This window comes from Phocoena sinus, chromosome 3 (genome assembly GCF_008692025.1).
Source record: "Phocoena sinus isolate mPhoSin1 chromosome 3, mPhoSin1.pri, whole genome shotgun sequence".
Classification (NCBI taxonomy): Eukaryota; Metazoa; Chordata; class Mammalia; order Artiodactyla; family Phocoenidae; genus Phocoena; species Phocoena sinus.
In genome coordinates, this window is record NC_045765.1 from 11,918,737 (window position 1) to 11,945,776 (window position 27,040).

The 27,040-nt window shown below is 56.9% G+C and overlaps 1 protein-coding gene across 13 annotated transcripts in view; it reads right to left on the reverse strand.

Moving 5' to 3' along the window:
- Positions 1-27,040, reverse strand: part of MAST3 (microtubule associated serine/threonine kinase 3) — a 37,862-nt gene that overhangs the window by 5,206 nt on the left and 5,616 nt on the right. Inside the window, exons 2-24 of one of the 13 annotated variants that reach the window (XM_032625645.1) lie at positions 26,911-26,942; positions 24,337-24,426; positions 16,247-16,335; positions 16,091-16,160; positions 15,881-15,901; positions 15,275-15,353; positions 14,439-14,599; positions 14,164-14,239; positions 13,661-13,870; positions 13,461-13,562; positions 13,054-13,186; positions 11,473-11,549; positions 10,962-11,047; positions 10,129-10,337; positions 9,311-9,449; positions 6,630-6,762; positions 6,308-6,473; positions 5,667-5,768; positions 4,834-4,956; positions 3,876-3,985; positions 1,638-1,777; positions 855-1,099; positions 194-400 (exon numbers count right to left, since the gene is read on the reverse strand). In XM_032625645.1, coding sequence (XP_032481536.1) covers positions 194-400; positions 855-1,099; positions 1,638-1,777; positions 3,876-3,985; positions 4,834-4,956; positions 5,667-5,768; positions 6,308-6,473; positions 6,630-6,762; positions 9,311-9,449; positions 10,129-10,337; positions 10,962-11,047; positions 11,473-11,549; positions 13,054-13,186; positions 13,461-13,562; positions 13,661-13,870; positions 14,164-14,239; positions 14,439-14,599; positions 15,275-15,353; positions 15,881-15,901; positions 16,091-16,160; positions 16,247-16,335; positions 24,337-24,426; positions 26,911-26,942 — 2,800 coding nt within the window. Of the gene's footprint in view, positions 1-193; positions 401-854; positions 1,100-1,637; positions 1,778-3,875; positions 3,986-4,833; positions 4,957-5,666; positions 5,769-6,307; positions 6,474-6,629; positions 6,763-9,310; positions 9,450-10,128; positions 10,338-10,961; positions 11,048-11,472; positions 11,550-13,053; positions 13,187-13,460; positions 13,563-13,660; positions 13,871-14,163; positions 14,240-14,438; positions 14,600-15,274; positions 15,354-15,880; positions 15,902-16,090; positions 16,164-16,246; positions 16,336-19,052; positions 22,160-24,336; positions 24,427-24,710; positions 25,393-26,910; positions 26,943-27,040 lie in introns of those variants that run through there. The other 12 variants (XM_032625643.1, XM_032625647.1, XM_032625655.1 and 9 more) reach the window with 12 other exon arrangements.

The window sequence follows — 27,040 nt, forward strand, 5'->3', positions numbered from 1 at the left end:
AGGAATGCCAGTTCCCCAGCTGCTTCCTATCTCCTGGGCTCAGCCCCGAACAGCAGCCCTGGGAGCTTTGTGCCTGGGGACACATCACCTGGAGGGACCCCCTCCAGCTCCCGCTGGCCAAAGCAGCCCCTACTCCGTGGTTAAAATGGACATGGACAGACAAGCAAAGATGAGGCTGGGCCATGGGCGTCACCTGCCGTGATGATGAGCGACAGGGCAGACACTGAGGCTGACTTGGGCACGCGACCACCGCTGGGGGAGGTCCTGGATTTCTCAGGGGCTGAGTCTCTCGGGCCCCCAAGGCGGCGGCCCCGGCCGGCATCCAGGGCCCTCGGCGTAGAGTGTCGTGCACCGGTGCTGTTGCTTCGTAGGCGCGCGTGGCTGAGGGCAGCTGTGTCAGCTACGGGGATCAGCAGGGTCGGGGGGTCAGTCTGCCCCTCCCCCATCTCACCACTTGGCCCTTCTGCCCTCAGAAGGCAAAGCCCCTTCCTCCCTGGTCGGTGTGTACACAGTCCAGCCTCCTGGCCTTTGTTCAGGCATTCCCTCTTCCTGCACACCTTTCTTTCACTGCTTTCCCTGGGAAGCTCCACTCTTCAAGTCCCCTACTTCAAGAAGCCTTCCCCTCACCCCAGTCAGATTCCTAACTCCCACTCTTGGAGCTCCCCAGTTCAATTCCTCTCTCCCATCCTAATCCAATGAAGCTGGGGGGTATCACCCCCAGACTGAGGCCTTTGTTACACAAGTGAATGTTGTCTCTAGAGAACTCCTACTCATCCTTCAAAACCCATCTCAAATAGTCCCTCCTGTGGGAAACTCTCCATGACACCATCCCTCCCACCCTGGATTCCACCTACCAGAAAGGCTTGAGGGCTTGGGCAACACTGGGGTGGCTGCTGGGGGTGGGTCGGGCTCCCCGAGAATGAAGACGGGCCTTTTGGGGCCCACAGGAGCTGGGCCGACTCCCTCATCCTCTGATGAGAAGGCAAATTTGGGCATCGTGTCCAGGTTGATGGTGTTCAGGAAAGATGGGCTAGGGCCCCGCTCAGGCTGGGAAAAGGGTAAGTGGCAGGAGGAACCGGAGGATGTGCAGGACCTCAGCCTGTAGCAGGGAAGAGCCTGAGTCACACCTGCCAGGTGCCCTCACCCCAGGACACCCAGTCTCCCCTAGTGACCATACCTTAACTCTCAGCCTAGAGTCAGAGGTAATTTGTAAATATAAGGTGAGTTCCCTCTGCCTGCTCTGTCCTCTGTGACCGCCCAGAGAACTCCTATTCAATTTTTAAAACCCAGCTTCCAACGCCCATCCTCTAGCAGACATTGATTATTTCTGTGAGTTTGGACATTGAAAGATGAAAGGGACTTCATGAGCAAAGGGTATTCTGGGCAGAGGAAACAGCACAAGCAAAAGCCTAGCAGTGTGATGGTACATGGCTGCTTTAGGTTTAGTGTGGTTAGGAATGCAAAGCCAAAGAGAGTGATGATAGGGGCCAGGTTGGCAGGGGTCTGACAGGCTGGCCAATATGTTTTGCCCTTTTCTACTGGGCCACTGGGAAGCTCTTTCCAATGTTAAGACTTTGTGGCTCCACCTCTCAGCAGGTTTGGAAGCTGGACCTGCTTATACTCCCCAGCCCACCTACCGGACCTCGGTGGTGCTCAGCCGGCGCCCATAGTCCCCCTCACTGCTGCGCTCCCACCCTTCCTCCCGGTCCTCACTGAAGCTCCGTTCAGCAAAGGTTGGGGTGGGCTGGGCGGCCAGGAACTCAGAGCTGCTGTAGACCTGGGAAGCAATTAAAAATAACAGTAACGGGACTTCCCTGGCAGTCCAGTGGTTAAGACTTCGCCTTCCAATGCAGCGGGTGTAGGTTCAATCCCTGGTCAGGGAGCTGAGATCCCACATGCCTTGCAGCCAAAAAACCAAAACATAAAACAGAAGCAATATCGAAACAAATTCAATAACGACTTTAAAAAATGGTCCACATCCGAAGGGGAGTTCTGGGCAGAGCTCTGGCCCTTGAGGCTTCTGAGGAGGAGCTGCTACCATCATGACAAGCATGGATTTCTGTACATGAGCCCCTTTGGCAAAGTGGTAACACCTACAGACCTCTTCTCAGCGTAGTATTTTTTTTTTTTTTTTTTTTTTTTTTTTTTTTTTTTTTTGCGGTATGCGGGCCTCTCACTGCTGTGGCCTCTCCCGCTGCGGAGCACAGGCTCCGGACGCACAGGCTCAGCGGCCATGGCTCACGGGCCCAGCCGCGCCGTGGCATGTGGGATCTTCCCAAACCGGGGCATGAACCCGTGTCCCCTGCATCGGCAGGCGGACTCTCAACCACTGCGCCACCTGGGAAGCCCTCAGAGTAATATTTTTAAATGCATCAAATGAAATAGGTCAGGTTGCAAGTGAGGCTGATTATATTAAAATAATATTAGAATATTTTTTAAACCAGCAATATGGTACTATACGTGCCTCTTTAGTAATGCATTAAATAACAAGATCTAGCAGGTCTCATAAGTACCATAATTTTGAAGTAGTTTTGAACTTGAAAGGTATTTTACAATGACTCCAGCGTGATGTGAAAAATCCATGATTTGTATTGGTGACAAAGTCAAGGTCATGCTAATATTACTGTGATTTGTTGCTTATATTACAATTGGAAAACATACCAAATTTCAGTTAGAGATTAGTGAAAATAAAGATGTAATTTATTCCCATGCAAGTTCACAAACCCTAGATTAAGAAGCCCTTCAATAAATTCAGATAGTACCTGAAAAAAAAAAAAAGGTCTACATCGTAAAAAAAAAAAAACAGAAACAAAAAAACCATAACAACAAGCACATTCGTGGGGGACGGCTTAGTTGAGTGTTTCCTACATGCCTGACACTTCCCTGAGTCACTTCCTCAGATGCTTACTTACCACATCTCTAAAGACGTACAGTTTTTTTTTTTTTTTTTTTTGCGGTACACGGGCCTTTCACTGCTGTGGCCTCTCCCGTTGCGGAGCATAAGCTCCGGACATGCAGGCTCAGCGGCCACAGCTCACGGGCCCAGCCGCTCCGCGGGATGTGGGATCTTCCCGGACCGGGGCACAAACCCGTGTCCCCTGCATCGGCAGGCGGACTCTCAACCACTGCACCACCAGGGAAGCCCAAGACGTAGAGTCTTTAGCCCACTGTACAGGTGGAGAAACTGAGGCTCAGAGCAGCCTGGCTACCAAGGGGCCACAGCTGGGGTTTCCTGCCTGGGGCCCAGACCCATAAGCAGTGCAGGTTTTAAAATCAAATTATAAACAAAGGAAGGAACTCAAGTTAAGCTGATGAGGCTATAATATAACACCCAGCATAGCAGATCTATTTACAATTGCCCCAAAGTGGAAACAACCCAAACGTCCATCAACTGATGAGTGGATAAAACAAAATATGGTCCAACCACACAATGGAATATTATTCAGCCATAACTAGGAATGAAGCACTGACACATGCTACCATGTGGATCAACCTTAAGAAGCCAGACACAGGGAATTCCCCAGTGGTCCCACATAGCGTATGATTCTATGTATGTGAAATGTCCAGAACAGGTAAATGCATAGAGACAGAAAGCAGATGAGTGGTTGCCGGGGGAGGGGGAGACGAGGAGTGACTGCAGCCGGGTACAAGGTTGCCCTTTGGGGATGATGGAAATGTTCTGGAACTAGATACAGGTGACGGTTGCACAACATTGCGAACGTACTAAATGTCACTGAATTGTATGTACAGTTTAAAATAGCTAAAATAGTCTATTTTACGTTACATGTATTTCACTACAATAAAAAAAAGAAAAAAACCCCCAAACATCTTGCCCTGTTTCCTGAGCACTAGCTACATCCAGGGCCCAGGCTCACCTTGCTGAACCGGTGGGAACAGGATGAGAACTGGGGGATCTCCGTGGATGACTCCTCATCATTCGTCTCGTCATCTTCAGAGCCCAGGTGACGGTAACGCTCTGAGCGCGCTGCGGGAGGGAAAGGCATGCTGATGCTGGGGAAGGTGGACACAGGGGCTGTGGGGTGATGTGGAGAGGGCCTCCCAGGTCGGGAGACACTGTCAGGGCAAAGGCTTTGTGGTGGGACCAGGCTTGGTATGTTTAAGGACCAGAGGAGGCTTGGGCGGCAGATTTAGTATCTGGGAATAAATCCCAGTTGTGTTCCTAAAAGCTGTGGGACTGTGGATGGGAATTCTTGTGTCTCAGTTTCCTCACCCTTAAGATGGGTTACCCAGAGTTAGGTAAAATTGTGCATCTCAAACAAAGGATGTTCCTCATCTTACAGAAAAGGAAACAGATGCTCAGAGAGGATCTCTGACATGCCCAAGATCACACATCAAGCTCTGGAGGAGGCACTGGAAGCCGGGGGCGTTTACTCTGCGTTTGGCCAGAGCACCGAGTGGGGAGAAGGAGATTTGTCTGAGCTCACCTCAAGTGCTTGAGGGGACCCCCTCCACCAAAGCTGAGCGAGGCACCCCACCCTCCTGTATGACAGGCAGGGCTCCATGCCTGGTCAGGGCTGACACTCAGGAGGCTGAACCTGCTGGGGGACCCCCAGGCAAGGGCTGCCACATGCAGTGCTTTGGTTTCCCCTCCCGCAACCCAAGGTGGTGCGACAGCCTCCTGAGCTCAGACGCATAGGAAATCCGGGCGGGGGGCAGCCAGCAGACATGCCCCAGCTTCTTGGAAAGCTCAGGAAGTTGGAAGCTCCAGGCCCAAGGCGAGGCACGAAGCTGGGGTGGAGACCCTGTTAGACACCCCTCACCACCCCAGGAGATCGTGGGACAGCACAGGCCACCTCCTGGACCCCTGCTTACTGTCAAAGTAGCTGGTGTCGTCCTCAGCTTCAAGCTGCGGCACAAACTCGGCCTTGTGTCGCAGAAGCCCCGCCCAGTCCAGTGTCCAGAAGAAGGGGTGCTGCTTTACTTCGTGGGTGCCTCCTGCAGACATGCCTGGCTGAGCCCTGCTGGTCCCCACCCCCCATGGCCCCCTGGGCCAATTATGAACCCAAACTTGGCCAACACAGAACCAGAAAGATGGGAGGGGAAACGAGCCATCCTTTAAGAGCCCATAGGGGAACCAAGCTAGGGCTAGAACCCAGGCCCTGCTCTTCCCTCTGCTGGACTCTGAGATCCCATCACCTGGAGAAACCCCAGAACCTTAGGAGAGGGCTTTTCCCACATGTTTCTACCCCATGGAGCAGAGCTGACTGCATGAAGCAGAGCTGACTGTATCCTGTTCCCCAACCTCAGCCCCCATAGTCCTCTCCAGTGGCCAAGCTGCATCCTGACTGTGATCTGTAGTGGCCACATAATGGGTGGCTGCATGAATATTAAATAGTCCCTTAATCAATATTTTGGTGGCTGGGGAAACTTGGGACAGTGGGATCCACTGGGCTGGGCCTTGGGGACCGTAGGACACAGCCCATGGCGACCTGGCAGGCTCATATACACAGCCTCAGTGCCCCTTGTCTGAACCAGACCCAGCTACCTGTTACTCTTCAAAATCTTATGCTAGTTCTTGGTGAGCTCCTATGCATCCTTCAAAACCCCAGTTTCAAGTCCCCCTCCTCTATGCAGCCTCTCAAATAGAGCTCTTGTTTACCCCAGCCCCCATCCCACCCACCTGGGCCTCACCCACACCTACGTACCAGTGCCCAGACGGTCCAGGGGGCTCTGTCGGAGCAGCCTGGTGATGAGGTCCTGGGCGTCAGCTGGAAGGGCTTCATCCCCCTCTGGCCACATGATCTCATCTAAAATGAGAGGAGGGAATGAGGGACTGAGGATAGCGCTTCCTAGCACCTCCTACCACCTCCCCTTTCTATGCTCCAAGCCATCAGCCTCCTCTGCTCCTTCAGCTACCAGGCTTGGTCCCATACAGCCTTTGTTCTGGCTGTGCCCTCTGCCCTGAGCACCTTCCCTTCATCCATCTCTGTGACTCCCTCTCGCTCCTTTAAGTCTTTGCCCACACATCACCCAGTGTGGCCCTGCATGACTCTCTATTTAATATAGCACCCCTGCACCCGCCCCCTGCCCCCTCCCTTCTCCCTGCTTCCTTCCCTCCTCGGCATTTTTTGCCTCTGATTGCTCCATAATTTGCTTATTTATCTCCCTTACTGTCCCTCTCACCCTTGGCTGTGTCCCCAGGGCTCAGCTGGGGCCGGGCACGCCATACGTGCCCAATCCACAAGTGGGCCTGCTCCCCTCCCCGGCAAAGGCAGGGAGGACCACCGACCGGAGCCAAAGTGGGGCTGAGACTTAAACCTGGGGCGACAGGGCAGGGGGAACGCACCACTGACCACCTGGCCAAAGAGTTCCTCAGGGGTATCTCCGAAGAATGGCACACAGCCCACCAGGAATTCGTAGAGGACGACGCCCATGGCCCACCAGTCCACTGGCTTCCCGTAGCCCTGGCGGAAGATCACCTCGGGGGCAATGTACTCAGGCGTCCCGCATACCTGGGCCAGGTGGGACAGGGAAATTGAAAGACCGCCCCCAGCCAGGGAGATAAGTGTGGGTAGAATTACAGGGATAGTTTCTTTTCTCCTTTTTGCTGCAAAGTCTCCCCATGTCCTGGGCTCAGGCTTCGGGCAGAGGGAGGCAGCCCCGCCCACCTGCTTGTCCACGAACTCCCGAGTGTCCTTCTCGATGTGGCCCTCGTAGAGGTTGGTGGCCATACTCATGAGCCCGATCTTAGACAGGCCGAAGTCAGTTAGCTTGATGTGGCCGAGCGAGGTGATGAGCAGGCTGTGGGCAGGCGGGTGGTGCGCTCAGGGCTGGGGGGCCCGAGGTGCCTGGCTGCTCCCGCCCCCTCGCCCCCCCAGAACTTGGTCCTACAGGAGGCGGCCCGACCCCTCCCTGGATCAGAAAGCACTGCCTGTGCTTGATCACGTTATTGAAAGAAGCAGCGGGTCTTGGGCAATATTACAAATTTGGCAAACATCTCTGTGCACCAACTGGGTGCATCTGGTGTTGCTCTTAAGCATCTACTGTATACTCCGCTGTGCAAAAGTTAAGTTCCTGAGAATCACAGCATGTCCCCACTGGGCATGAAAACGTTTCGTGAACACTTCCTGGGGGGGATCTACAGCATATTCTTGTACGAGCATCCATGATTTTAACAAACTGAATACTCTGTAAGCGCCTATTGTTAAGTGAACATGTCTTTAGCACCTGCTGTGTACGGAAATATTTGTGCCTCTCATGGGCGCACCAGTTTTTTAAAACTTACACACCTACCATGCATGCTGTGGTTCATGTTCTCCTGCAAGCTTAAGGATATAAATATTTTAAGTGATAAAATGATATGCGCCAGCTTTATTTTATAAAGTCACATTTTCACGCACCTCCTGGGGACATCTACCCATTTAAAAATAAATTTCTGGGGACTTCTGTGGTGGTCCAGTGGTTAAGACTCAGAGCTCCCAATGCAGGTGGCCCAGGTTCGATCCCTGGTCAGGGAACTAGATCCCACATGCGTGTCGCAACTAAGGAGCTGGCGGGCCGAAACTAAGGAGCCCACCTGCCGCAACCAAGACCCAGTGCAACCAAATAAATATTTTAAAAAGTAAAAAATAAATAAATAAAATAAAAAGGGGGAATTTGGACACAGACACGCACACAGGAGGAGCACCACAGCCTAGGGACTAACAGAAACCGAGAGAAAGGCCTAGAACACATCCTTCCCCATCACCTTCAGAGGGAGCACGGCCCTGCCGACACCTTGACCTTGGACTTCTGCCTCCAGAACTGTGAGAATAAATTTCTGTTGTTTAAGCCCCCGAGTCTGTGGTACTTTGTTAGGACAACCCTAGCAAACAAATGTACCTTCTCCTGACTTGGGGTGTATTTGAAATTTTCCGAAGCAAAGAGGAAAAAATATTTTTCTGGAGCACCTACTGTGTGGGCCTATCCCTCCCTGAACCCTCCAGGGCTGCACCTTCCCACACCGTTTTTCAGAAGAGGGTCCTGAGCTTGGGAGGGGCAGGCCCTGCCTTGGGGACACTTGGAAGATCCCACTCCAGGATGATCCCACAGAGGCCCAATGGGCACAAAGCAAGCAGCCTTAGAGCGTCGAGCACAGAGGCCCAGGTACACAGCAGATGCCAACACACATTTGCTTTGTTTTCTAAGTCACTCGCAAACAAGATGCCCTGAAAACATGCAGGGCTCTTAAGGCCCTGAAAACATGCAGGGCTCTTCACGCCTCCACATAGCAAGTACCTCCATTGGAAAGGGACCCATGTCCCTGGCACACAGCAGGTGATCAATGCATGCTGACCTCAACATAAAAACTTTATAAAAAGATAGCTGCAGTGTTCGGGGACTGACACACAGCCTAATAACTGTTGTTCTGATCACCTTTACACAGCTGGTGCCCAGTAAATACACACCAGCTAAAAAATGTGCTTTATAAACTCAAAAGGGTCATCAGTGTGTGAGAAGTTAGTTATGCCGCCGTCTGGGTTCCTGAAAATGGTGAGCACAGGCCCAGGTATACAGCAGGTGCCAAATACAGGTGCTTTGTTTTCTAAGCCACTTGCAAACTACAAGATGCCCTGAAAACATGCAGATTCTTAACGCTTATGTCCGCACCTCCACATGGCAAGTACCTGAGAAACTCATACTTCTTGCCTGGTATCCAAAGGGCACTTGATGAAAGAGCAGCCCTTTCCTCTGTACACAGGAGGTGCTCAACTAATGTACGGAAGAGTGCTTTGAAAGTTATGAAAGGGTTACAAAGCATGAGGGATTATTTACACCCACAGTTGCGTTTTTCAGTCACCCAGAGAGCACCAGGCACTCAGTAGGTGCTTACTAGAAACTAGGATAAAATAAACACTCTAGGACCCTCTTTCTTCCCTGCACTAACACACAGCAGGAGCTCAAGACATGCAGTCCCTTTCTCTACACATAAGGTCTTGCAAAGTGTATGTCCCTGCTCTTTGTATATAGCTGGTGCCCCATAAGTGCACGTTCACTTCCCTTGTGTGGCAGCAGCTCTGTGAGTGCATGGTCCCTTCCCCTGTCCAGTCTGTACCGCCTCACTTTGCCTGGCCAGCACCTCGATAAGTGCAGTCCTTCCCCTGCACACAGCAGATGCCTGTTAAATACCTGCTCTCTTCAGTACACACCAGGTGCTCAACATTGCCAAGATCCCTGCTTTCTACCAGCAGGGGGCCCATGATGCCAGGAGAATCTAGACGGTGGGGCTCCTGAGCAGTCCCAGACCCACTCAGAGGCCCCGCCCCCAGGCTACTCTGAGCCCCGCCCCCTGAGAGCCAGGCCCACTCACTTGTCTGGCTTGAGGTCCCTGTGCACGATGCCATAGTTGTGCAGGTACTCCAGCGCGAGCACCGTCTCGGCGAAGTACATGCGGGCCATATCCACGGGCAGCGGGCCCATGTTCTTTAGGAGAGTGGCACAGTCGCCGCCTGCAGAGGGGTGGACGTGCTCACAGAGGCCCTCGGCTCTACAGCCGTGCCCAGATTTGTGCCTATGTGCCCTCCCCACCTTTTGGAAAGTGTCTCCAATCTGTCCTGAATTGGGGTGGGGACCTGGGAGGTGCGGGAGGATAGGCAGACCCTGCCTTCTGATTTTCCCCTGCCAGGGCAGCAGCTCTGTTAAGTGCACAGTCCCTTCCCCTGTACACAGCTGGTGCCTCCTAAGGGCATGTTCCTCTGCTCACCCGGCAGCCGCTTGGTAAATGCATGTCCTGCACTTACCTGAAGGCCCTGCTCTTTCCTGAACTGCAAACCTGATCCCACAACTCCTCACCCTGGCCCCCAACCCCCCTAGTCCTTCTGACACACGCCTCCCTCCCTTCGCTGCTCTAGCCTCTAGGCCCTTGCCCACCAGTCCCTCCTGCCTAGGCCGTCCATCCTACCCCTATACCCTAGGGTCCTGCCCTCACACTTCTCTTTGGGATCCCCCAGTTCCAACTCCCTGAGGCTGGGTCCCCCACCACAGACTGAGGGTCCCCCAAGGCAGGCTGGGACCCCATGGAGGACAGAGCAGACTGCGGGCTTGATCAAAGGAGGGATAAGGTATTTCTTCTGGATCAGGAGTAAGCTCTCCATTGCTCTGGAGGCATGCAAGCCCCAGTGACCGCACCTTCCACATACTCCATAACCATGCAGAGGTGGCGCCGGGTCTCGAAGGAGCAGAACATGCTGACCACAAACGGGTTCTCAGCGAAGGTGAGGATGTCGCGCTCCACGAAGACCTGCTGGATCTGGTTGCGAAGGATCAGGTTCTGCTTGTTGATCTTCTTGATGGCAAAGCGCTGCCTCGTTTCCCGGTGCCGCACCAGGTAGACGGCCCTGGGGCGGGGCGGGGCGGGGTGGGGTGGGGGGGGAGCCGGGCTCGCTGAGGCCCGAGATCCAGGTCCCGGCAAGCACTGGGACCCGACCTGGGTCCAGAACCCAACCCGCTGTGCCTTTGCCTGTGCTGTGCCCTTGCCTGTGCTGTGCCCTTGCCTGTGCTGTGCCCTCCACCGGGGACACCTGTTCTCTTTACCCGGCCCTCCCTTCTCCCAAAGCGGCCACCGCGTGGGTTTAAGCCACTCTCCCTGGTGTCATACAAAGAGCCAAAGATGACCCTTAGCTTGTTTATTTCTTCACAGCCGACTGTGAGGGACTCCTCCCCCCTCTCCCAAAGCAAATCCGTCAAAGCGGCACTTAAAGAATGCTTGGCGCACGCTACTGCCATCGTGTGGCCATCTTTGCCCTTGCTCAGTCCCCAGATTCCTAGAACCCCAAACACCTGGGGTAAGTAAGGACCTAGATCATGGACAAGCCCTTCCAAGGCCATGCCCCTGCTGTTTTGTGCCTCCACTTCCCTCTTCAGGCCTCAGTTTCCCTGTCTGCACACTCAGGGGCTGTGTGGGCTTCAGCCATCCCCATGGGCATCTGAGAAAGGGGTCTACGGGGTACCCAAGGACTCACCCATAGGCCCCGTTGCTAATGAGTTTGATAGTCTCGAAGTCGCTCTCACAGGGCTTCCTCCGTGAAGGGCCGACCAGGGCACGACTCTGGGGGGTGGGTAGCAAGAGGGGTCAGGGTCCTGCCCCACTGCTGAGCAGGCTGTGTTCTTCCTGCCCCCAAGTCCCAACTGCTGGTCCTGGCACCTGACGCTACCTCTTCTCCTTTACAAACTTCTCAAACTCAGCTTCCGAGTTTGAGCTTTTGCTTAAGCCACGCATGCCCTCCTTCCAGAAAACTCCTACACATTCTGCAAAGCTCCCCTTTCCAGTGCCCCCTCCAACCCTGCCCTGCCCAACCTCCATGGCAGGGCAGTCTCACCTGCCCCCACCATCCCCCGCAAAGTCACAGGCGTTCATTAAGCACCTGCTGTATGCAAAACCTCAGCAAACAGCAAACCCAGCCCTTCTCACGGCCACCTGGTCTACCGTCAAAAGAACAAGACAGGTGGGGCCGCCAAAGCTCTGCGTCTTACTTCTGGGGACTCCGGTGCTGCTGCTGGTGCTGGGGGCTGTCCTCCACTGTCATCAAGGTGACTCAGAGGCACCGTCTCTGTAAAATGAGAGAGGAGCCTCAAATGGGGTTTCTGAGCCCTGCCCCTCCACCACCCAGAGACTTCCGGAGGCCTCCAGGGCTCATCCTGGGCTGGGGAAATGGTGCCTCCCCTGACCAGCTCCCACGGTACTGTCATTCAGCCCCTACTGCGTCCAGGTGTCGGTCAAACCCAGGAAGCTGGACTGAACAACGACTAAGGAACCTTCTAGAAGGGCCAGTGGGAAGCCCAGGCTCCGATTGCTCAGCCTACCTTGAACCCTGGCCCCAAGTCTCGGGCCTGTGAACACCGGCTGTGACGCTGCCCCTCTGGGTGATGGCTCCTAACATCCTCCTCAGCTCAGGGCATGGCCCAGGCGAGCCCCCTTAGTTTCCAGCCCTGGGGCTTAGCAGAGGGGTGGCCCCGGGTGGGAGTGTGCAGCTGGTGAACAACAGCAGTGACGGTGGCCATGAAGACAGTGTCTTGCGTTCACAGAGCAAGGCTAAGATGAGGCAGTGAGCCTCGGGGTGAGGGAGGCCTGGGTTCAAATGCAGCCCACCCGTCCCACTGTCAGTGGGCCCACTGCGCGGTGCCGGGTAGATGATCTGCCCCCGCAGCCTCAGCTGCCACCTGCCTGCCTGGCCACTTCGTGTTTCCTCTGACACCCGGGCCCACCCACAGTGCCACCTGCGTCATCTTCATGAGACAGAAAAGAGGTTGGCTGCGGCCACACGGCTAGTCCACGGGCGATCTGGTCTCGGGCACGCCTGGGCCTGAACCCCAGCTCAATCTCATCTGCCCGGAGCCTCAGTCTCTCCGGCTTTAAATGGGGACAATGGCAGCCCAATCCCAGCGGACGCTGGCCACTGCGGCTGGTCCCTGCTGACCCCGTCGCCTCCCCACAGCTCCCCTCCTTCCTCAGCCACACCCCTTTCCTCGCTGCTCTTTCAACACGCCAGACACAGACCCACCTCAGGACCTTTGCCTTCACCATTCCCCCTGCCCGGTTCATTTTCTCTCTCCCCTAAATCTGCACACCTTTCCATCCTCCAGGCCCCAGCCTGAATATCCTCTCTTCCCAGAGCTCCCCCAACCACCCCTGGACCAGGCCAGGTTCAATGCTCCCCTAGCACCATGTCTCGGTTGTTCCCCCGTCCTGGCTGGGGGGTTCTCGGCCACCTCGGTCGTGCCCATGGGCTGCCCCGTCTGACTCCCACTTCCCGGGCCACAGGAGGATAGAATTGGGAAAGTGCTTTGTGAATTCACAGGACAGCGTGAATGCACCCTGGCCCAACCTGACTTAGCATTTGAGGACTTGGCAGGTCAGGGGCTCCAATTTGTGGCCACCTTACCCCGGAATCCTGGGCACTTTCCCCATAATATGCCCTGCAGGTGGCTGAGGACAGGGCCAAAGAGAGAGGAAGGACAGTGTGGCGGCTCTGGAGTCAGGTGGGCATGGGTTGGAATCCCGGCTCCACCGCAATCTCACCCCAGTTTCTTCTTTCTGCCCCACCCCCAGCTCACCCTGGAGGGGGTCCTTAGCCAGGCCCAGCTGCCCAATGATGTACCGCGGCAGGTCCGTCTTGATGCCCTGGCCCTCGCGGGCCTGGCCCTCGGCAGCCTCCAGCAGGTGGTAAAACTCCTCAGGGTCAAACTCCTGGGGGTGCAGAGGGGTTGGTCAGCCGAGGCCTGGTCCCACCTGCAGGCCTTTGCACACGCCGCTCCCTCTGTCTGAAGCATCCTCACCAGTGGCTCCAACTCGTCCCTGGGATCTTAGCTCCCGGCCCCTCCTCTGGGAAGCCCGCCGCAGCCCGGCAGCCCCCAGCATTCCTCTCAAAGCCCTATACGATGGGGCCTGTCTCTTGTATCTCGGCAGGACTGTTGGGTGCCTGGACTCAGCCCGGCACCTGGCCATGTGCCAAGACACTCACCAGACACTCGAGGAGCCTCGCTGGCCGTGAGATGATGACCAGCAGCTTCCGGACAAGCTGGACAATGAAGCCAACTTCCTCACTGTCTGAGCGCTCATGGGCCTGGGGGCAGATGGGTGGTAGCGTCATCCGCAAGCCCTTGGTCCTGCCCTGCCCTCCTTGGGGACCCCTAAACCCTGCGCTCCCCTGCCCCCACGCACATCCTGCAGCAGCCTCTCCAGCTTCTCCTGCATCTCCAGGAAGTAGCGGGAGGTGACAAGAGCCTCTCCAGACTTGGCCAGGCAGTCGCGGGCCAGCTCGATGATTTGGTGGTGGATGAAACCCAGGACGCCGTCAGCCAGTGCCAGCCGGGCGCCGGGTGAGAAGGCGGCCAGAAACTCCTGCAGACGGCCCTCCATCTGTGCTGTGGCCTGGGCAGGGAGCGGGGGAGATGGGGTGACCTGGTCATTGGATGGGGCTGGGGAGCGACATGCGCAGATGGGGGCGGGAGAGAGAGAAGATGTGACGATGGGGTCCAAAGATTGGAGGAGAAGAAGCAACGTGTACAGGTGTGGGTGGGGGAGGGGGGAGTTTGAGACAGAGAGACAGGGAGAAACAGAAATGGACAGATAGGGGGGACGCAGCCAGGAAGACAGCAGGTGCCATTGGAGGGACAGCAACACGGAGGGAGCTGGGGCTGGTCTAGCCGCCAGGCGCTGCCCACCTTGGGGAATCTCTCCCGGTACACGTGATTCATCATGACGATCTCATTGTCGAAGGCCCCTGTTGCGCGTCCAGGGCTGAAGGAGGGGACAACTGGCTTATGACATGGGACCCAAAACACAGCCCAGGGAAGGGCGGCTGAGTCAGGTCTGAGGGCCAAGGGCCGGAGGCCAGGCTTGTGCACGGTCAGGACCAAAGGTGGAGGAGGAGCCATGATGTGGGTCCCAAAGCCAGCCCAGGGAGGGGCTGGGGCTGGGGTCAGAGGTTGAGGCCCACCTGAGGCTGCGGGAGCGGGGCCGAAGGCGAGGTGAGTGGTGGCCGCCCTCCTCATCAACCATGCTCTCTGAGCTGCGGAAATGCTTGGACAGGAAGCATAGTTCGTCCGGCGTCGGCTGGAAAGGAAGCTGGTGGAGGCGCTCCCTGGAGGATGAGCTCGACTGGCAGGAGGGGGTATCGGGGCCATGGGTTCATGGTCAGTGCCACAGCCAGGACCCCAGCATTACCCCTCAAGGCTCAGGCTGTCTGCTGGTCATCAGATGGTAACTCTCCTGCCTGGCTCCTATGCATCCCTTAAAATTCCAGCTTTGATGTCCCCTCTTCCAGGAAGCCTTCCCTACCTGCTCCCTCGGCAGCCCCAAGACCCCCTCTGACCAGGCCTTCCCTGACCACACAAGGATGAGGATATCTGTGTATCCCGGACCAGGAGTCCCTTGGGGCTGAGGCTGGGTCCTTTCAGGGACGCCCCAACATTGCCCAAAATGGGGCACAGAGGGGCCAGCCAGGATGTTTGCTGATTGGGTAACTACCCAACACCTTAAAAAAAAATCCCAAAGGGGCTTCCCGGTGGCGCAGTGGTTGAGAGTCCGCCTGCCGATGCAGGGGACATGGGTTCGTGCCCCGGTCCGGGAAGATCCCACATGCCGCGGAGCGGCTAGGCCCGTGAGCCATGGCTGCTGAGCCTGCGTGTCTGGAGCCTGTGCTCCGCGGCTGGAGAGGCCACAACAGTGAGAGGCCCGCATACTGCAAAAAAAAAAAAAAACCCAAAGATGTGTCTTCCCCACCCCCAACCTGGCACTCCCCTGTCTGCCTGCCAAGGTAGGACTTGTGGGTACCGAGACAGTGGAGCTGGGCGTGTTGGTTCCATAGCCAGAAGACGGGAGGGACGCGAGGGACCATCTTCTGCCGTCGGCCCTGGAGAGAATGAGAAGTTGGAAGGAAGGCAAGGCCCCTGCAGCTTGTGGGGACCAAGGGCAAGCACTGTGGCTGGCCGATCCTGGCCCCATTGGAGGAAGGACCTTCAGAAAAGGCCAAGAACAGGAATACAGGGTGAGCAAGTCCACTGTATGTTTTCTCCTTGTTCTTCAGCTGCCTCCTCCGGGAAGTCTTCCCTGACACCAGCGGCCAGTACGTCCCCCATCAAAGCTGCTCTCTGAGTTGCAGCTGCTGGAGTACACGCTGGCCACTCCCACCAGACTGAGGACTCCCTGAGGGCCAAAGTCCAGCCTCCCATTCCTCAGCCCCCAGTGTAGGGCACGGCATCCAGCAGGCACTGAATAAACGTTGTTGAATGAATAAGTGACACCTAAGTGCCTGGCACATAACAGGTCCTCCATCAGGTCTTGTTAAGTGAATTAACAACTTTCAGTGAATGAGTGATTCCTGGACCAAGCCATGCCACCCCCTCCCCCTGCCCCTCCCCGAGGGCTCATAGAAATTACCTGTCTGTGCTCGGGATGTGGCTGCAGGAGACCGTGCGTGCATGTGTGCATTTGCCAGGGGCGGAAGCCAGAGGAGAGACCACAGCAGGGCAGAGGCCAGGGGTGGGGAAAAGGCTAATGAGGAGGCAGGTCCAGCCACCAGGTGCATGCCCCTGCCTGTCCCCTCGCCCATCATGTCAACACCATCCCCCAAAGCCGGAGACCACTCACCTCCGGGCAAAAGGGAAGTTGACAGCAGATGCAGCTGAGAAGTTCCGAGGACTATCCAGGGGGCTGCTGCCTGCTGAGGAGGAGGTGGGGGGGAACTGAGTCAGTGGGGGTGGAGACAGGACACTCCCACCCTGCCCCGCTTGCCCCCGCACTCACCTGTTGGGATGGACAGGGGTGACAGGGGCCGGGAAAGGGTCGGCGAGGGCGTTCCTACCACCAGGCTCTTGCGGTTCCCACTGCGGCAGCTGTTGGGGGGGAAGGTGGGGACAAGTCCAGGACTCCTGCTTCACAGGACCACTTGCTCGGCTGGGAGCACATGGGTGATGGCTTCAGGGCAGGACAGGAAGCTGGGGGCGACCACTCTCTCTCTGCTCCCCAGGCGGACCGCCCCTCTGCAACATCATGGCCCTGGCCCAGCTTCTCCAGCTTCTGTGTTCACAATCCCACGCCCAGGACTTCCCCGGTGGTCCAGTGGTTAAGACTCCACACTTCCAATGCAGGGGGCACGGGTTCGATCTCTGGTGGGGGAAGTTCTGCATGCTGCGCAATGCCGGGGTGGGGGGCGGGGTGGGGGGAAAGGTTGCTCCACAATCCCGCCCCCACAGCCTTGCCCACATCGTGGCCACTGCCAGGAACAATGGCAAATAAGGCAGAGGTTGGAGAGGATCCTGGAACCCACAGGTGGGTTGAGGCAGGCGCCCACTCCATTTTATGCACCTTTTCCCAGGGCCACTGCTCCAATCTCTGAGCAGACCCCCTCCCCAAGATCCCCCTAAAACGCCAATCTGATCCTTGGAAACCCTAAAGCCAGCATCTTGCATATTGGGTCCTGTTCTTGTTCTACCAAACTTTTTTTTTTTTCAAAGAATGTTTTTTTTAAAAAAGTATTTATTTGTTTATTTATTTATTTTATTTTGGGTACACCGGGTCTTCGTTTCGGCACGTGGGATCTTCGTTGCGGCACACGGGATCTTTTAGTTCCGGCATGCGGGATCTAGCTCCCCGACCAGGGATCGAACCTGGGGCCCCCCCCTGCATTGGGAGCGCTGAGTCTTACCCACCGGACCATCAGGGAAGTCCCTGTTCTGCCAAACTTTTGCCCACATGTTTTCCTCCCTTCATCCCAGCTCCCTCCTGGCCACCAGACCCCTGGCCCAGGCGCCCCCCGCAACCCTTGCCCAGTAATTCCCATATGTGCCCTGGCCCCAGCCCCCGCCCTGGCAGAGGGAAGTTGGGAGCGACACGGTTCCCCCCACCCACTCCAGCAGTCGCCCGGCAACGGCTCCTATTGCTCTCGACAAGTGCATCAGCCCACACAGCCTGAGCCGCCAACGCAGCCCAGCCTTGGCGGGAGAACTGCTCAGGGAGGGAGAGATGACACCTCGGGGCCTCACAGGGCCAGGAATGGCGTCCCAGGCAGAAGGCACAGTGCAGGCCAAGGAGAGTGAGGTCAGCAACCAGCTCAGGAGACAAGACATGCACGGAGGAGGGGTTCAGCCTATCCACGGCTCCATGTGCAGCTGCTCTGCTGAGCCTATTTTCCCATCTGTATACTTTGCAAAGGTGCATACACAGTGCTCAGCTTTGGGCCTGGCACTGGGTAAATTGTGGCATGTACGTATATTGTCATCTTTCTCCTGACATTACTCACAGGGCCTGGTGCATGGTGGGAGAGCAAGCAATGCCTCTCCAGCGAATTAAATCACCAACATCTGCCAATACTAATAAGCCCAGAGGAGGGAGAGACCAGCTGCACCCATTTCCCAGCCTGGAAAACTGAGGCCACAGATGTCATCAGCCACAGAGATTGTCCTCTAGTCTGAGATGCAAAAGCAAAAGCGAAACCCACAGGTTCCTGCAAAACTTCCTGTCACCACCCCCCCAACACACACACATCCGACAGCCCACATCCTCTTCCAGCCCCTCACCCCCACACTGCACCCCAATGCATCATTTTTCACTTCCAACAGCATTTGGGAAAAACACTGGGAGCCTCCCTCTTGCTCTCAGGCAGGGCTTTCTTGAAAACAACCAAATCTGAGATCCCAACGGGGAACTGGGCATCATCTGTTCAATTCCCGAGCATCTACTGAGCACCAACTGTGTGCTCAGCCCTCCCTGGAGAAGGCCCAGGACCCTGAGAAGCTGCCTAGTTTTTCAATAACCAGCCCTGTGGCACAACAGAGAGTGAGAATTATGTCAGAAAAGAGGAGCCTGAGGCCAGTTTCCTGCACCTGATCCCTGAGGTGCCCATGAGCCTTCTGTGGCTCCCCAGGTTCTGGGAGAAGAGCCTAAACCCTGGATTAGTCATTCAAGGCCCTTCAGCAGCTGGTCCCACCGCCCAGCCTTTGCCTGTGCTCCCCTCTGGTGCCCCGACCAAGCACTGGTGAGACACTCAAGCACAGAGAGGTTAAGGAACTGCCTGAAGGCACACAGCCTGACAGTGGCTGAGCTGGAATTTCAACGCAGGTCCAGCAGAGCTCACAGCCCTCACTTAGCTTCTCTGCCTTTCAGGAGAAACTGAGACTCCACTTTGCTCTGGATAGAACACCGTGATTTCCCCCCACCCCCCCATAACCGACAAACACACCATCCTCCCGCAGCAAATGTTTGCTTCTGAACCATCATTTCCGCTGACTGGGCCCCAGGGACTAAACAGCCTCAGTTTTTCCAAGAAGCTCCTCCGCAGGTCTGCCCAGAGGACAGGTTCGAATCCTGATTCAGTCCCAAATCCCTGCTGCTTCTGTCACCACCTGAGCTGCGACCCCGGCGGACAGACATCCCAATTTGGGTAAGGAGCGGTGAAAGGAAGGCGCCTGGGACCCCAGGGGATACCTGGATCCCAGTGCATCCGCCCACTTCCCCCTACCGCCGGACACAGTGGCCCTCCCCGCGCTGCCGAGACACACTTTTGGCAACTCGTGTCTGCTCGGTCGGCCTTTGCCCGCGCGAAGCCCCCTACCTCTTGGAGCGCTGCAGCAGCGCGCCCTTGGCCAGGCGGCTCCGGTGGCCGGGCGCCGCCACCGCCGTCCAGTAGCTAGGATCGGACATGCTGCTTCCCTTTGTGCCGCCGCCGCCGCCAGAGGCCCGAGAGGCGCGCGGGCGCAACCAGCGGCGGCGGGACGCGAACCTTCACGGCGGTATCTGCCCCGGGAGTCCCGCGGTGAGGGGCGGGGCACGCGCCGCGGGGCTGGGGGTGGGGGGCGAGGAGGAAGCGCGAGGCCTGGAGCGAGGCCTGGAACCCCGCCCAGGACAGCGCGGGGGCGGGGCCTGGCCTGGCGGGTGGGGCGAGCGACGCGGAAGCAAGACCTGCGAACCCGCGTGCTGGCTGGTGGGCGTGGCGTTGCCGTGGCCGCGGGCGGAGGGGCGGGGCGTTGCTAGGGTTGCGGGCGGCGGGGGCGGGGCGTTGGCGGTACCTGGATGTAGGACCTTCGAAGTTGGCTCCCTTCCTTCAAAATGTAAATCCGATCGCGCCCCTTTCTCCCCTACCTCGGCGCTAACCCCTTCTGAGTGCGGCACTCAAGACCCATTCAGCTGCCTGGCCCAGCTCATGCTACTGCACCCACGCTGGCTGTACTTCTTGGAATGCCTTTCCCGCCTGGCAAAATCCAGCGTCCCCTCCTTCAGGAGGTCTTCTCTTGTGTCTGTCCAGCTCTGTCTTCCCCAGGCTTGGGCTCCTTGAGGTCCCAGCATCTTCCAGCACTGGACTGGCACAGAGGGTGTGTTTAGCAGACTGAGTCAGGGCATCTGATATGCTCTTCCTGTCTGTACGACGGGAAAGGCCATCAGCCTGGCTACTATCAGGAATCAGATGCCTGATTTAACTTCTCAAGCCTCAGTATTCTCAACTGTAAGATGGGAGGAAGATGGGGCTGACATGATTACACTGTGCCTCCCAAGAGTGCCTGGTAAACGTTCGATAAACGTTAGCATTAGGCAAACTTCCAGGCCTCTGGTTCCCCATATACACATGTCCCTTTGTGAAAATGTAATAAAATCAGAGGCACAGAAAGTGCCTGGTACAGAGCTGGGGGTACAGTTCATCTTCACGATGGAATGTCTGTGAATTAATGCTTCCTCCTTTCATGACAGCCCCAGGAAGTCAGGGACAGTGTCACCCTGAAGGTGGACCCTCCACAGGCCACACAACGCTTTGGGAACCGGCCGAGGCAGGACTGACCTGGAGCCCAGACCCCACATCTGAGAAAACTGAGGCGTACAGGGGGACTTGCTACCTGATGTGTAGCCCTAACCCTGCCCGTCCATCTTGCCACCGATTTTGCTTCTCAAGTCTCTTTCAGACTCCCTGCCTTGCTGCCTCCAAGCCCAGTGTCTCCTTCAGGTGGCCCACACGCAGTGGGCCAGATATCTGCTGAGTGTCTCCCCAGGCCTGCTCTCCATGCCCCCAGACTGGGGCTCAAACAACCCATATCTGGCCACTCATTCACTCAACAAACATTGAGCACCTACTGTGTGTCTGCCCTTGTACTGAACCCTGGGGATGCAGGCCACAAATAATCCCTGCCCCCAGGAGTCCCCAGTCTGGTAGGGGAGGCAGAGAGTGAACAGGAAACAATTAAATGAACAAGTTAGTTTCACACACTGAAGTTGAGGAAGGAAAAGCGCAGGGGTAAGGCTGGCAAAGGACGACTTTAGCCAGGAGGCCTCTCTGAGGTGACACTGCAGCCAGCAGTGAGACATCGAGAAGGAAGAGGAGCCAGCCATGGAGAAAGAGCATCCCAGGCAGGGAGCACAGCTCACGCGCAAAGGCCCTGAAGCAGGACTGAGGGGAAGATGCCAGCAAGACTCACCATGCGGGCCTTGTGGGCTACAGGGAGGAGTGCAGTTTTACTGCAGCAGCAACAGGGAGTCATGGAGGATGTGTGAGCAGCGGGAGGGTGTGATCTGGACTATGTCTGTGAACCCCGCCCCCCATGTCTGCCATGAGGAACAGAAGCTGTTGGGGGGGCAGGAGTGGAGGCGGCAGGAGGCTAGTGAGGGGCTGTAACAGGGTCTGGGAGGGGAGGACACAGGCCTGGACCAGGGTGGGGCTGTGGAGTAAAGTGGGTGGATTCTGGACTTATTCTGAGGCTAAAGAACAGGCTCTGCTGTGGGGTCATATGTGTAGATGAGGATGAGAGAGGTTACCCATCATCCTCATCCTTAGTCTGAGCCACGTACAGGAAACACAGCCTCCTGCATGGGAGGAATTCGAGGTCCCATAGGTCTGGGGACCCAAGTGGGGATGAAGCCACGGTCTCATGCACCATAGGCTAACGTGCTGTGTCCACAAGCTCCCCCTACCATGTGTGCCGGGGACACTTCTGCACACAGTTAGTAAAGGAGCTGCCCATCGTCCCCAGCCTGTGCTGCCTACACGCCTCCCACTATGCCCATTGTGTTGGCATCCCCAGCAGCTGTTTCTCCCACGCCCATCTGGCCTCAGTTTCCTCCTCTGCAGAACAGGGCTACAGCTGGCAATCCAGAGGGCCTGTGGCCACGGCAAAGACCTCCCGCAAAAGGCTGGCTGATCAAGTGACCTCTGGCGCCAGCCCCTTGCCCACTAGATCAAGCCCCTCCCCTACTCACACACCCTCCACGGCTCCTCATCTTACAGCAAATTCACACTCCTGGGTCAATCCCTTTCCTAGAGCTCGAATCCTAACTCTGTGCCTCAGACTTTGCCTCTCTCTGCTTGTGCCAGTAACTGTGTAAATAGGAAAGCCCTAGGTGGACAAACAGACCCCCATCTCCGACCCCACATTGGTAGGGCCACCCCAGCCCTTCATACCTGCCCATGAGCTGTCCATGCCCCTCCAAGCCCCATACTTTATGTGGCTCCCAGTGCCCTCGGTAGAAAATCCAAATTCTTCCCGTCCTTGGTGTCCAAGCCCCCAGAGGGAACACGCCTCTGACAATGCTGTTCCTGCCTGGAACAGCCTCTTTGTCGTCCCCTTGGCCATATGGGCCCAACTCATGACCTTCTCTTCAAACTGCTCCCTCCCCCCCAACACCACAGGTACAGCCCTCCCAGCTGCTTCCCATTTGTCCGTGCCACAAGCATTAATTGAGCACCTGATGTATAGCAGGCCCTGCCTGAGGCTATAGGATGACCAGGACAGATCCAGGTCAGGCTTTCAGGGGGCTCTCAAACCTTTGGATGAGAAAAACAACTCAATAATCACACAAGAAAACATGGAAATCACAACCATGATGGGGTCAGGGTGAGGGAAATGGATGTGCATAATGGATGCAACCGGGGCTTGGGGGCCCTTATGGTGGGGTGGAGCAGGGGCGGGCAGGTTTAGACACGAAAGGCTTCCTATCTGAGAGCTTGATGGATACTTGACAAATGAATAAAGGAGTAAACAGAGAAAGCGGAGCTCTGGGCGGGGGGGCAACAAGTGCAAAGGCCCTGAGGCTGGCCAGCTTATATTCTGGCAGTCCAGGAAGCCGCACGGCTAGAATAGGGTGAGCACTGGAGAGGTGGATGGGAGAACGCGGGGCGGGGGGGTGGTTCATCACAGGAGCTGGACCCACAGGGCCTTGGAGGCCGAGGGGACAAATGTGGGCTTATTCCCCTTGGAGCAGGGGAGGCAGGTACCCATTTCCTTGCCTAGCCCAAGTCAACGGGGCTCTGCTTCCCCCTGGTGGCAAACAAGGGGCCAGTGGACTCAGCTAGAATCCCAAACTGCCTCTATTTCCTCCTGGTAAAACTGGCTTATCTGCTCTCAACAGGTCCCTTCCCTCATCTTGTCCTCACCTGAGGTTGAGGCCAAGGACCCAGAGTCAGATCTGGCCTGACACTCTCTCTCAGGGTCCCTCTGGACAACACACTTTGAGGTCCCAAGCCGAGTTTCTCCTCAGCTAAATGGGGGCGACACAGTCTCTGCCTCCCATTGGACACCCCAGCCTGGTCCAGGCCCCACCATCTCCCACCTAGATGTTGCCCTAGCCACTTCCCTGCCTCTGCCACCTCCATTCCTGTCTCCTGTCCCCAGCCAACCTTTCTTCCCCCAAGGTAGCCACAGGGGCTTTAAAAATCTTGGTCCTGCCTCAGGACCTTTGCATGTGCAGCTCCCTCTGCTTGGTGCTTCCCTTCCCCTAGCTCTGCTCAGGCCTTGGCTCAAACACCACATTAAGAGATCTCCGTCTGAATGTGTCTTGTTTGTCCATTCCCTTGTTCATTGCCTACTTCCTGAGAACTGACTGAGAGCCTCATGAGGGAGAAACTATGTTCATCTTTTCACAGCTATGCCCTTAGCACCTGGCACACAGTAGATGCCTACTTAATGAAGGTACCTGCCTGTTGCCCAGCTCCCAGTGTGGGCTCCAAAGTGTTCTCTCTTCTTCCCACTAAAGGCCCATGGGAAGAGTCTGAGCAGCTCATTCATACTAAGGTGTAAATGGTTGATGGGCCATCAAATTCTAGACATCACTGACCTGTACATCTGTCCCCTCCCTGAATTTTTGCCCAAGCTGTGTGAGGAGCCCACTATATCCCTGATGTTCTCTCCCATACAGGGGCAAGATCCTGAGACCCCGCCATCGCAGAGAGTGGCTCAAACCCTCAACAGACTCTGATGGCAAAGCTGGCCCTGACTTGGCCCCCAGACGTACTGAACCAGGAGAACTGGTGTCCCCTCTCTGAGCCTCAGTTTCCTCCACTGGGCAATGGGATCAGAAAGGGTGCTTCTCTCCCAGGGTTGCAGAGGGGACAGAAGGAACTTGAGGTGCTCAGTCAAGCTGGTTCTTTTCACCCTATACCACTTGGCCTGGTTGACTTCAGTGCACAGGGCTCTAATGGTGGACTCTCAGCGTTAGGAATGTGTGTGTGTGTGTGTGTGTGTGTGTGTGTGTATGTGTGTATACATTCACAGGGAGGAGCTTTCCGGCCAGCTGAGCTGGGTCACAGCACAGGAGGCCAGGCCAATTCAGCAGGGCCCTGAGCAGGCTGGGAACCCAGCACCTGTCTCCAGGAAGTCCTTGGGCAACAGCTCAAGTTCTGGCCTTGCCCTGACCGTCTATCAGAAGGGGGAACCTGCTGCCTATGACCGAATATGGAATTTTCCCATCATGGTCCTAGTGTGGATCACAGTGCCATTTTATGGAGAGGTAAACTGAGGCCCAGAGAGTCCATGTCACCAGCCCACAGTACCTTGCGGGGGAGCTGGGTCTGGGCAGCTTCCAAGTCTCTGGGGTGCCAGGGCGATGTCCGAGCCCCGCCCGCGCGCGCTGTCACTTACCTCCAGGGGTGCAGGCCCAGTGAGGGGCTGCAGGGGCTGCAGGGGCTGCTGGGACTCAGTAAGGACGGGCTCTGGCTGCTTGGAGACAGACTGCAAAGAAAGAGGCCGGGGACGGTGAACCCGGCAACGGCCCCTGCGTGTGGCCGAATGGGGAGACGGGACCGGGGTTGTGGTTTCCTTAGGGAGAAGGGGCCTGAGGCTGGGGATACTAGATCTCTCGCAGGCCGCGAGGGCGGGGCCAGGCCGTTGACCCGGGAGGGCTCCCTGGAGGCGGCGGTGCGACTCGGGGCGACTTGAACAGAGACACGGAAGAAGGGTGGTTGTCAGTCTGCCCCTCTTCCCCCAAATCTCCCCTTCCAGGTCCAAGCACTCACTCGAGGGTCAGCGCCGGGATGTGCAGCTTGTCCCTGCGGGACTTCATGACGAGGCCGGGGCCGCGTCTACGCGACCGAGTACTGACGCCCCCTTCGTGGCCGCCAAGCCCCGACTGTGTCGCGATCGGACAGACAGACAGACGCGGACAGCGGGACAGCACGCCTGGCAGGCGAGACAGACGCCGAGTGGGGCCTGGGCCGCCGGGTGGTGGTGGGGGGGCGGGCTCTCTCCGTCCCGGGGCGGGGCTCGGAGCCCCGCACCTGCGCGCAGGCACAGACCCGCAGCAAAGGTCGGATTGTGCGAGGCGGGAGCCGCGGTGCCACCCCTCCCGAGCAGGGACGCCGAGGGTGCCGGGTATCGAGCCCCCGAGCTGCACGGCCGGAAAGGAAGGGCAGTCACTGCCTTCTCTGCCGGACTTTTTGCTCCATCAACTGGCCCCGCCCCTTCCCTGTCGAGGCCTTACCTCCGCGCTCACCGAGCCCCGCCCCGCCCCGCCCCCGGGGGGTGTCTCTCGGACACCAATCCACGGTGTGCGTGCCCCACCCCAATCCTCCCACCCGCAGCCGCTCGGCCCAGGCGTTCCCGGCCGCCCGCAGCGGGTGTCACCATCCCGGCGCACACCGGAGGCCCCGACCACGCCTCCAGCACTTTGTTTCCCTGGGTTCCCTCTGCCAGGACAGTCATCCCCCTCATTCATATCCTAATTCAGCCCCACCAGCCTCCTCCCTACACGTGGACCCCTGGCGCTCAGAGCCCCACCCTCCCTCCTGCCCAGCCCTGACTCCGAAGGTTTGCGGTTGTCTGTGTCTGGCCATGGCCCCCTTGAAATCCTGGTTGGACCCGGTCAGGCACACCGCAGGTGGCAAAGACTAGACAGCCCTCAGGGAGTCTTTGTCCCGGTCCTATTCCGTGGCCCAGGACTTTGCCCTCAGTGGTTTGTACTGATTCACGGTCCACTACCCCGCCCCCAGCCTGGGCAAAGGCTGGGGACAGTGCCTGCCTTCCGGGCAGTGTCCAAGCCCCTTCCCTACTGGGGTCCTCAGGGCCCTCCCCACCAGGTGCACTATTCCCAGTCCAACAAGAGATGGTCTGGGCTTGGGGGCTACTCCGACACCAGCCCCACCATCAGATTTCAAACTCTCATCCAACCCCCAGGACCTACCCCTTCTCCTCTCCCTCCACCTCCCCTATGCTCACTTCACCCCAGCTACCCCTGTCTCCATGCTGTTTTTCCAGTGCCAAGCTAGTTCGCACCTCAGGACCTTTGACCATGCTGTTTCCTCTGCCTGGAATGCTGTTCCCCCCACACCTTCCCCCTAGCTCTTCCTCCTCTTCCAGATCTAGTCTCAAATGTCACCTCCTCTAAGAGATCCCACATCTTCAGGGCTAAAGCCACCCTCCAGCCCCCTCTGTCTGTCTCTGTTTAATTTCTCCCCTGTATAACATCACTTCATCACTCTCCCCAAGAGAGTGCAAGCTCCATGGGCAGGGTCCAGCATTGACTCGTCACCGTGTTCCCTGTGCCTGGAACAGAGCCCAGCACACAGTAGATCCTAAAAAAATGTTTGTTGAGTGAGTGATTTCACTGAGGCACAAGGGAATTCCCACCCCCAACTTAGGCAAATGCAGCCTCCAAAGAGGGAGTGTCTGCACTCACACTCCCCCAGACCACCAGTACAAAGCAAACTCCTCCCCCTCCTGGGCTTTGATTTCCCCATCTGTAAACAGGGGAGGGCACTGAACAAATGTTTTTTGAGCTTTTGGGATCTCAAAATGCCAATCACCAGGAACATTAATGTGACCCTGAAGTGTATGATTTTCTGCCGGTGTTCCCCAAAATAGAGTGAGCTTCCTGTCATGGGAGGCATGCAAGCTGGTTCCAGGATACTTGACTGGAATTCTACAGTCTGGACTCTGGATGCCACCTTTTCAAGTTGGTTGCCGTACAGCCAGTGAAACAACCCTTATGCACCTCAGTTTCCTCGTTTGCAAACTGGCATAGTTTGTACCTCACCTCCCAGCCTGTGGTGAGGGCCACGTGAGGCACCTGTGAAGTACTTTGCAAACACCGGGGCAGGATCAAGGTGAGAAGCTTTGTAGTAATTACTAAATAAATTCACAATTTGGAGGCTGCTGCTGAAATATCTGTGCCCAGGACCACAGGGCCCCACCCAGCCCACTGGCCCCAGGTGAACTCACCCACGTCCCCGGCGCGGTAGGCTCAGCTCCTTCTGAAAAGAAAACAGGGGTCATTCTCAAGGAGACAAACCCTTCACATCCCTAGCTTTCCACCCACCTCATTTCCCAGTTGGCCCCTTGTTCACCCTGT